Source organism: Octopus bimaculoides, chromosome 10 (assembly GCF_046866305.1).
Source record: "Octopus bimaculoides isolate indiv1 chromosome 10, ASM4686630v1, whole genome shotgun sequence".
NCBI classification, from domain to species: Eukaryota; Metazoa; Mollusca; class Cephalopoda; order Octopoda; family Octopodidae; genus Octopus; species Octopus bimaculoides.
Window position 1 is genome coordinate 52978321 of NC_142937.1, and position 10674 is coordinate 52988994.

Below are 10674 nucleotides of genomic sequence, written 5' to 3' on the forward strand. Positions count from 1 at the left end.
AAAGAGGGAACTGACTTGGGCTTCATCTTTACCATAAAGTCTGAGGTCTTCCCTGAATAACAAATGGTTGACTTTTTGTTGGCGGCTTTTGAATACATACCCAGCTTTTACTTTCCTCAGAATCATTGTTAGTGGTATCAAGCACAGTACAAAGATCAGTGGGGATGGATAGTCCCCTTGGAAGAAGCACTTCCTGATTTCTACTGTCCCTAAACTTCTTCCGTATGCTGTCAGGTCCGTCCTCCAATTCGCCATACATTTTCCAAGGAATCACTCAAAATGCAATATGGAATAGGTTCATACATTCCATTATCCAACAGTGTAGTATTATTTGTCTATCAAGCGTTGATCCTTGGTACTTCTGCACTTACGCTTGCAACCTTTCTGCTCATGTGACAAGACTCCATTTTTTCCCAGATGTTCATACATTGCCTCTGCGAGTATTCCAGTCAATAATTTCCACATAAGTGGCAAACAAGATATTGGCCTGTAATTGTTTACCGTATTACCTTTTCCGGTGTTTTTCAAGCACAGCACTGTCCTACCCAGTGTCAACTACTCTAGTGTTACTTCGTCGGCATTTAACAAGGTGCTGAGTTGTGCAGCCATTTGTGCATGACATTCACCAAATCTTTTGATCCAGTAGTCTTGAACTCCGTCTGGTCCCGGGGCCTTCCAGTTGCTCATTCTTTTGCTGATTTCCTTCACTTCCCTAAATGAAATGACTAGTTTGGGGCAGACTACTATTTGTTTCAGTTCCTGCAACCTTTCAGCATTCTTCTTGTGCTCCTTGCCTTTGCTCCAGATGTCACACCAAAACCTTTGACTTTCATAGTTAGCTGGTATCAACTTTTCATCTGTATATTCTCCATTTATTTCTTTATGGAATCTCTTCTGATTTATTCTGAATAACCTATTCTGCTGGTAACCCTTCATTCTTTGATCGTATCTTACCATCTTTGCTTTCTTTGTAATGAGGCGCTGTTTCAGTTCTTTCATTACAACTTTCAGGCCCTTTCTTTCAATATTGTACTTCCTTTTCAGTGTCCTGTATTTTTATTCTCTTTTAAGCTCCCCTTTCTGTTTTCGGTCTACCACAGAAATTTCCTTCGAGAGCATATCTAACCCTGCCTGTATTCTTCTTTTCCACCATGGATCTTTTCTTTTGTCACTCTCATTATATTTCGGTTTCTCCAGCCACGCTTCTGCGACAGCAATACTTGCTGCCTTGATGAAATTATTTGTTTCTGTGATGTTTGTTCTGCTGTATTTCAGAATTTCATTGACATTTTTCGTTTCTGGGTTCAGTATCCATCGATCAACCTTTTTAAAGTTGCAAATAATGTCGTTATCGTTCTCCTGTAATATTGCCTTTATTCTGTCGTAGATTGCTTTTGTTCATCTGTCATTTCGCCATTAGTTTTATTGTCTTCTTTTAGATCATCTACATGTCTCTCATCAAGTAAACTACCACTGCTTCTTTCCTGTGCTATGAGATTACTTCTATTAGTAAGAACTGTATTTTCATTGTTATCTCTGCTTCTATTTTCCATGACGCGTCTTTTGATAGCTTCGAGCTCTACTTCTGTGAACCAACGATTTTTTTCTTATTGCTCTAGCTTGATCACATAGTCCCTTTTCTCTCCAATGATCATACATTTGTTGTCGGTAACCCCTAATTTGAGCACCATTTTCATCTACCGGGTTACTCAGATAGTAACACTCCATGACTACAGCATTAATTTGCTTGTTCCATCTACGCCTTTTGTGGTGGTCCCTTTCTGGATATCGACAGGCTGAAGCCGGACCAGAATCTCTGAGCCTACCGGGTGCAACACTGTCACTATCAAGGACTTCAGTTTCCTTACCACCGTTATTTACAATATTTTGTTTTTTCATTGTCACTCATATGTGGTAGCAGTTACCAGTGTTTTTATTGTGACACCATCACTAGATGTATCATTAATCAGGACATGGAAAGGCTCCACCCGTTTCCTTTCATTATTATTATTATTATTATTGTTTTTATCATCATCAATGATATCACTGATATTTTTGTTTTTATTTTTTTACTCTTTGGCATTGTTACATTAACAGACTCAGAGTTTACACATGCCTATGCAGGGCAGGGTTGGCACCAACTTCTAGCGCTGTTCACATGAACAGCTGTATAAAAAATTACACTATTTGATCTGGCCTCTTTCAGCAATGTTCCGTCATGCTGAACGACTTACCAGAGAGTCCATTGCTCACTTGTAATCTTCTTCGGTGAACAGGCTCTTCTTCAGTCTTCTATCGCCGTTATCAATTACTGCCTTATTATACAATGCTTCAAGCGAACTACAATACTCTCCTATATATACTGATATTAAAGTTGTTGAAATTTTGAATTTCAGAATTCAATTGTGTTGCTGCAATAAAAGGTATGTTTACATATTTGAGTAGTCAGGGATAAGTTTCATACAAAATTTAATATATTAAAATTTTAAAGTTTTCTTGAGATGTTCGTTTGTCTGTCCAGTTGGAGAATACAGTCGTATTTTTGAAATGAAAAGGATGTTTACATTTTCGAATACTCAGGGAGAAAGGAAAGGAAAGAAAAGGAAGGTAAATTTTTCACAGAGACTTATAGATATTAAGGTTTTAAAATTTACTGGAGGTGATCTTTTGTCTGTCCGAACAGAGAAAACTGTCGTGTTCTTGGAATAAAGAGGGCGTTTACATCGAATACTCAGGGAGAAAAGAAAGGATCGGTATTCACAGAAGATGTAGATATTAAAGTTTTTAAAGCTGATCGTTTATGTGTTCGAAAACTGTAAATATGTAAGTGTCTTAACTTATTTTGAAGGAAATTCGAAATACTCACAGGAAATTGTAGATAGTCCAGTCTTTGGGAATTAGCTTTCAGTTGTCCTGCTGGGTTGTATTAGTGGTTCTGTGTCATTATTATTATTATTATTATTATTATTATTATTATTGTTCAAGCGGATGGACGTGTCTCCCGAAGCTCTGTAAGTTGTTGCCGTTTTTACCCGGAAATCTTTTGAAATCTGTTTTAAATTTTATATATTGTTGTAGCCAAGCCGACTAGGTTCTTGCGGAGCTAGTCGGTTAGGCGAGATTTCCCCCATTTAGGGGTGAATTCTTCGTTTGAAAAACTTCCATTTTCACATTTCACACGTATCATATCTGAAAAATGTCGGAAAAAAAAAATAACAAGCTGTTCTCTTCTCTCTGCATCACTCCCCGACAAAAAGAATGACGGGTCAAGTCTTTTTTCACCCCGCCCAGTTAATGCCATAAAAGGCAAAATGCCAGTGAAAAGAGCAGCCAGCTGTTCTCTTCTCTCTGCATCACTCCCCGACAAAAAGAATTACAGGTCAAGTCACATTCCACCTCGCCCAGCTGACGCCATAGTGGACAGTGTTCCTGATTCAGGTCTGTTTAACAGACTCTCTGCTGCTGACTTCCCAGCCCTCACCTCCACCATTGCTTCTACACCGGAGAGGGAGGAGGAAAAAAAGAACAAAGAAAACAAAGTAAACAACACGAGCAACAGTACCAAGACCACAACCAGTAGCCATTGTAACGGTTTCGCCTCCGCAGCTAAGCAGAGCTCAGAAGAAATCCAAGTCACAATGGCAGAAATAAAGAATGCCAAGGAATTGTTAAGAAGGGATGGCAATAATGTCTTCCTTAACACTCCACAAGCATTAATACAAGCAACAAAAAGAAAAACAATAGTATACAAGGTATTCAATACAAAATACCAAAAGATGGAGAATGCTACTCCACAGAGATTGGAGAAAGCTCTAAAGCCGATATGGGGCCAAAAAAGCTTCGTAACCAAAGGGAAGCGCTTTGGAACAGTGGAAGTGCGCTTCCCAACGGAAGAGGATGCCATCCGGCACTCTACAACACCGTTAAAGGCGGAAGAATTATTACTCGTGCCGACATACCTTGGTCGACGTGTGACAGAAATAAAAATAAATCATGTGCCACCAGAACTGAACATCTCCTGGCTAGTGGCAGCTATGCTCTTCGACATTGAAGAGACTGCCACTATCCTAAAGGTGAACAGAGTAAAAGAAAAAAACTGGTTGGGCATGGAAATGCATCTCCTTGTTCAGATTGAACAAGATAGCATAAATACCATACCCGACGCCATAAACCTGCCGGATGGCAGTAGAATACACATTGCAGTAGAGGGGCGCAGACCAAAGTGCTACCTCTGCAGCAGTGAAAAACACCTAAAAAGAGACTGCCCCATCTACAAGCAAAGAATGGAGGCAGACAAAAACAGAAAATTGCAGCAACAACAACAACAACCAAAAGCCTCCACACCACCAACACCATCACCACCAACACCATCATCACCAACACCATCACCACCAGCACCACGAAAAGCGACACCACCATCTCCATCCATCACCAAACCAACACCAACACCAACACCAAGAACCTCCACACCAAAAAAGATAACAGAACCAGCAACAACAGAAATTGTAAAAGAATCTTCACCAGATCCGACAAACATTCCCTTTTCAGATCAGATCAGCTCGGATTGTGCGAACACTGATAGTGAAAAAGGGAAGTGGCAAACTGTACCACCAACAAAAAAACGAAAAAGAAAGACAAAAGAAACAATTGACAAAGAGGGGAGGCGCGAAAAAGGTGAGCTTCCCAACATCATCGGCAACAACAACACACACTCACAACAAATAGCAACACCTTCTCCACCGCAAACACCAGCACTCACACACACCACAAACGTAACAGCCATCAACACAAAAAATGAACACTTATTAGACCTTCTAAAAAACAATACAAATGCAAACACCACAAATTTCATTATACCCCTACACAACGCACCACCAGCACACATACTCACACTAAAAATAATCCAAGAAAACTATAATAAAATAAAAGAAAAGTTTCCGAATGATGTTGGGTCGCTAGGGAGAAGCTTCTCCCAGAGCCTTTATCAAAATTTAGTGGAGACACCCACACGAAAACATAGGGGAGCCACCCCACCAGAAAACAGTAAGTAGAGCCTTTTCTCCTCTAATACTTTCCTTTAAAAAAAAAACATGGTAATTCTCAGAATCGGAAGCATAAATGTGAGAGGCCTCGGGTCGCCTTGGAAACAAGGTCACCTGTTGAACGACCTGAGGTCTTACAGTGTAGATGTAGCAGCCATTAGCGAAACCAGGCTCTCCAACCCGCAGGAACTCGCAGCCCTTTTTGGCGGGTACGAGATTTTCCTATCTCCGTGTCGGCCGGGAGCGGGCGGTGGAGGTACTGCGGTGCTATTTCGGAAAGGCCTAGACTTGAAAATAAGGGCAGTCTTCCTGGATCCGGAAGGTAAGTTGGTGGTCCTGGACGTCGATAGTAGTGATGGCGCTGCTTTCAGACTGCTGGCTGCCTACGCTCCGACAGGAGCAGGGCAGTCGGATTATTTCAAACGTCTGGAGGTTTTCCTAGGTACTTCTCGCACTTTAGTGCTAGTTGGGGACTGGAACGCTGTCCTAGACGAACGTATCGATAGGGTGGGTGCGGGAGCATCTAATAGGAAAGGGGGATGCAAGAGCCTCGCCAACCTGCTCAAACGCTTTCAGCTGTCCGACAGGTATCGACTAGACAACCCGAATGTGCTAATGTGGACTTGGACTAATCGCATCGGGTCGTCTAGATCGTACTTAGATAGATTTTTCTGTAGGCCAGCGGATAAGGATAGCATAGGGTGTCCACAATTCAACATAGTCGGCTACACGGACCACAAATTCGTGATCTGTACGGTCGACTTAGATAGGCTCCATAGACAAGGCCCCGGTTACTGGAAGCTAAACACGTCGACAACGGCGTGCAAAGCCTACAGAGACCGGATTAGTTTATTAGTTAAGAGGGCTTTAACCGGAGCAATCATCAACAACAACTGGTGGTTCGCCCTGAAGCGGGCAATTAGAGCAGAATCAATTAGGTTTAGCAAGGCTCTAGCTGTAGAACGTAAGAAAACAGAGCGGGATTTAGTTAACAAACTAGACGAGGCTCTTGGGACAGGCATCGCAACCAACGTGTTAGCAGCGAAGTTGGCCCTCGACCAACACTTTGATGCCAAGCATGAAGGCTGCGTTGTCAGAGCTAAAGCACTTTCGGTAAGCGGGGAGGGGACTAAGGCCGCTCGATGGGCCCGCGTGGTTGAGGCGAAGCGTGGCAACAGAGCGACCATTCGGTCTTTGGTGGACCAGAACGACTGCGAGATTTCGGGACCGAAGCAGATGTGTTCGGCCTTTCAGCGACACTTTGCTCAATTGTTCGGGACAAACGGTAGGACGGACGACGGAACAGATTTCGATGTGTACCTAGACGGCCTGCCGCAACTCTCGACCAGCGAGGCCGAGTGCTGCGAAGGACCGATATCTGCCTGGGAAGTACGGGAAGCGATGAAAGGCTGCACGAGAGGTAGATCGCCGGGTTTGGATGGTCTGCCTTACGAGCTTTATACGTCAATGCCAGACTTGTTTGCGGGCGTCTTGGCAAACGTCTACTGCAACTGGCAACAAAACGGGAGAATTCCTGCTTTTGTTTGTCGAGGAGTGGTGGCTTTGCTAAGAAAGGACCCAAACAAGGGGGACATTATAGGGAACTTTAGGCCCATCACTCTGCTCAACACAGAGTTGAAGATCTTGGCCAAGGTGCTAGCCAAGAGATTGGCGCCTGTCGTGGGCAAACTGATCGGCAAGGCGCAGACATGCGCTGTGCCGACCAGGTCTATCCACGACAACCTCCATCTCATGCGCTACATCATAGAGAGAGTGGGTAACGAAGCTGGCGCGGGTGGGGCTTTGATCAATTTAGATCAGTCTAAAGCCTTCGATAGGGTCGACCATCGATACCTGGCAGCTGTTCTCAAGGCAGCTGGTTTCGGTCCGGTCTTCCGCGGGTGGATAGCTGCTTTATACAGCGGCATCTGCTCGGTCATACGGGTGAACGGCCATCTATCGGAACCGTTCAACATCTCGCGTTCGGTTCGCCAAGGGTGTCCTCTCTCCTCCCTTCTGTATGTATTGACTCTCGAGCCATTACTGCGGAAGTTGGAGGCTTTGAGGGGCGTCCCGCGTGATCTGGGATGTGGAAGGAGCGTGTCTGCCTATGCCGACGACGTTACCGTGATGGTGTCGAGCCACAGGCATATTGACCTGATTGGCGAGACACTAAACGAGTATGAAGCGGTGACAGGTGCGAAAATTAACGCGGAAAAGTCAATGGGCTTGCAACTAGGCACCTGGAGGGGCAAGTCCATGCCGTCCAACAGCGTCGTAGGGCGCTGGACAGACGGACCCGTTAAACTGCTCGGGGTCTGGTTCGGTCCGGACCTCCAGTTGGAGAAAAACTGGGAAGAAGTGACGAACAGGGTGGCCAACCTCACCCAGAAATGGGCTGAGAGGAAGCTCTCCTTGAAAGGTCGAGCGGAGGTAGCGAATGCGTACATCGCATCCGTCATCTATTACCGTTTGACCGTCGTCCCTTGTCCCGACCGCTGGTTAACCAAGATAGTACGCTTGCTCTTCAACTTTTTGTGGAAGGGTCAGGTACCACTGGTCAGGCGCTCTATCTGCTGTCAACAGCCGCTGAACGGAGGCCTTGGCATGCCGTGGTTGCTGATGCGCAAACATTCGCTCAGGCTACGACATCTCAGGCGCTTCCTGGACGGTGAACAGGTGTGGTCGCCTTTCGTCAGACGCGATTTTCCGCAGCTCGTTTCTTTAACAGAGCTGCAATCCTGGATCAAACGTAGACCGAGACAGGGCGCTTGGCACCTCGAGAGCCGCCAAGCTCTCACCGCCCTCAGTCAGGCGGGCAGTGCGATCGGTAGTAGATCCACTCTAGCTTTCTATAGAGGGTTAGTGGGAGAAAAGTGCGACGACGTTCTCGGGGAAACTCTAGGCGTCGAGGATAATCAGCTAAGCAGTCTGTTCAGGAGAACTTTCGGGCCGGGGCCCATGGATAATTTCCAAAGGTCCCTCGCCTGGCAGTGCTACCGAGGTGCGCTACCTGTTCGAGATAAACTCTACCGACATGGAAGTGCCGTCAACCGGGCCTGCCCGAGGTGCGCTCAGGACGACGAAACCGTTCTGCACGCACTCGTCCAGTGCCCGAGCATTGCTGACCTGTGGGTCTATATCGAACAGCTACTGTCACGTGTAGGACGGATCCGGCTATCAGCTGGATCCATCGTGAGAATTGACCCGCCGACCTCCTTTAACCAGGAGGGCAAGGCAATTTTCCTATGCCTAGTGGCTGTAGCGAAAGAGGTGATATGGTGGACCCGTTTGAAAGGGTTAAAGACAGACACTTTCCTCTTTGGCCAAGGCCTCATCAACTTTTTCAAGTTCCACTTGAAAAGGAAGATGAGAGTAGAGAGGGAAGTGCTGTCTCATAGCAAATTCGTTGAAAGATGGGTGACTGTTGGAAAAATGGCCAGTATAAACGGACCAATTCTGAGAATACACCTGTAAAAAAAAAAAAAGAAGGTAATGTAAAAGGAGAAAGGGCTCTATACCCCTTTCTTATTTTTTCTGACCAGGCTCCCGTGGTTTTATGGGTTTTTCCACGTGTAACCTTTCCTTTTTCGAAGCGCCTCCCCCTCTGGGAGTTCTACTTATTTATTTATCTATTTATTTATCTATTTATTTATTATATCCTTCTCCGTTTTCTTCCTCTGTTTAGACGAACTTTCCTACCTTTTCGGACTAAACCTTTTGTAACCTTCGTCCTGTCTTTGTCCTTATATGTCTTTAATTGATATTAGCCCTTGTGGCCAATAAAACGAATTAATTATTATTATTATTATTATTATTATTATTATTATTATTATTATTATTATTATTATTATTATTATTATTATTATTATTTCTGTCATTATTATTACTAATTCTGTGTTATTATTATTATTATTATTATTATTATTATTATTATTATTATTATTATTATTATTATTATTATTATTATCATTATCATTATCATTATTATTATTATTATTATTATTATTATTATTATTATTATTATTATTATTATTGAGTGAGAGAGCAGTGCATGCTATCAAAGTGACTCTGGGGTAAAATAAACGAAACCATCATGACTACCCATCATGACTACCCGTCTAATAAGGGTACACCAGACACATGCATCACAACCATATGTGCACGACATGGTGATCTCATATCAAGATAAACAGCGTATGACTTCGCAGATAGGGCCCAGTTAGAATTTCCTTCAGGTCGAGTATCCCATCCCGCTCAAAAGGTCCCTGAATAAGGTTTGTTTAAGGATGTTGAACAAAACACCCATGTTACTAAAGGTGAATTATCCAAACCTCAAAGAATTCCTCTCGACACATGGCTATGATGCTCCCTCATTACTTCTGCTCATGATCAGAAATGCACATATCGTCAGCCACTAAGGGACATGCTCAACTGGTTAAGGTCAAACAACTGACAAGCAAATCTGTAGTATCGAGCAGAATATTTTCTGTAACCCATTTTTTATACCAAGACAAAACAATGTACATGATAACACTTCCAATCAATTCAGATCAGAAACCATGATAGCCACTGCCTGGTACTGCATCCTTATTATCATTATTATTATTATTGTTCAGTAGTTTTATTTTTATAACGTGCTTTCACTTCAGTACCGAGCGCAGCTCTGTGTGCCTTGGGTATGTGCTGTGGTCTGCTGTGATGCTCTTATGGTTACTGTATTGAAAGTGTTTGGCGTAGGATGTGTGCAGTGCCCAGTAGTGAAATTTTCTGTATGTTATATATATTTGTAAGTCCTGGTGTTTTTGTTATGTATTTGTCTGAATATTTTTTTATTATATGTAAGGCACATACTATGATAGGAATTGTTTCTGTTTTTAGATTCCACATTCGAGTTACCTCTATTTCCAGGTCTTTGTATTTTGAAAGTTTCTCCACTTCTTTTAGGGAAACGTTTTCACCTGCTGGTATTGATACATCAATTAGAAAACATTTTTTCCTTCATGATCTTTGACAACTATATTTGGTCTATTGGCCTAAATTTCTCTATCTGTGTGTATTGGCATATCCCAGAGTATGATTGCTTTCTAGTTTTCTGCGACATTTTCTGGCGTGTGCTTATACCATCTTTTTTCTGTTGTTATTCCATAATGTTGGCATAGCTTCCAGTGTATATAGGTCCCAGCTCTGTCGTGTCTGTGGATATATTCCTTCTTAGCCAGGACTGGGCAGCCAAAGATAATATGATTTATTGTTTCTTGTCCATCGCTACATATTCTGCAGTTACTTGTTATGCTTCTTTTCATTATATGTTTTTGGTAATTTCTGGTGGGGAGGCTTTGGTCTTGTGCAGCAATTAAAACTCCTTCAGTCTCTGAGCTTCATTGCTGGGATTTTTCTCTGTCTATTTCTTTTGCATTTAGTTTAGCCCAGTATTTACCATGTAGGGGCTTTTCTTGCCATCGTTTTATCATGGTCCGTTGCTGTTCTAGTTTTAGTTTGAATTTCATTTGTTTTATAGCTTTTGTTGTTTCTTTTTCTTCTTCTTCGTATTTGTTAGGTAGATTGATTTCTTGTTTGTATTTGTCAGCTTCCTTAAATACTGAAAACAGTTTTTTGTTTTGCTCGTGTT

The 10674-nt window shown here is 42.9% G+C and overlaps 1 protein-coding gene across 1 annotated transcript; it reads left to right on the forward strand.

The window, feature by feature from the left end:
• The first annotated feature begins 3000 nt into the window (after positions 1-3000).
• LOC149133724 (uncharacterized) lies at positions 3001-5051 on the forward strand. Its single transcript, XM_089358629.1, has one exon. It carries the CDS (start codon positions 3312-3314, stop codon positions 5049-5051), a length of 1740 nt encoding a protein of 579 aa, XP_089214755.1. The 5' UTR covers positions 3001-3311.
• Positions 5052-10674: the final 5623 nt, after the last annotated feature.

Excerpts from the sequence above, each read along its gene's own strand:
- LOC149133724 (XM_089358629.1), top strand. The coding sequence starts at position 3,312 with ATGCCAGTGAAAAGAGCAGCCAGCTGTTCTCTTCTCTCTGCATCACTC.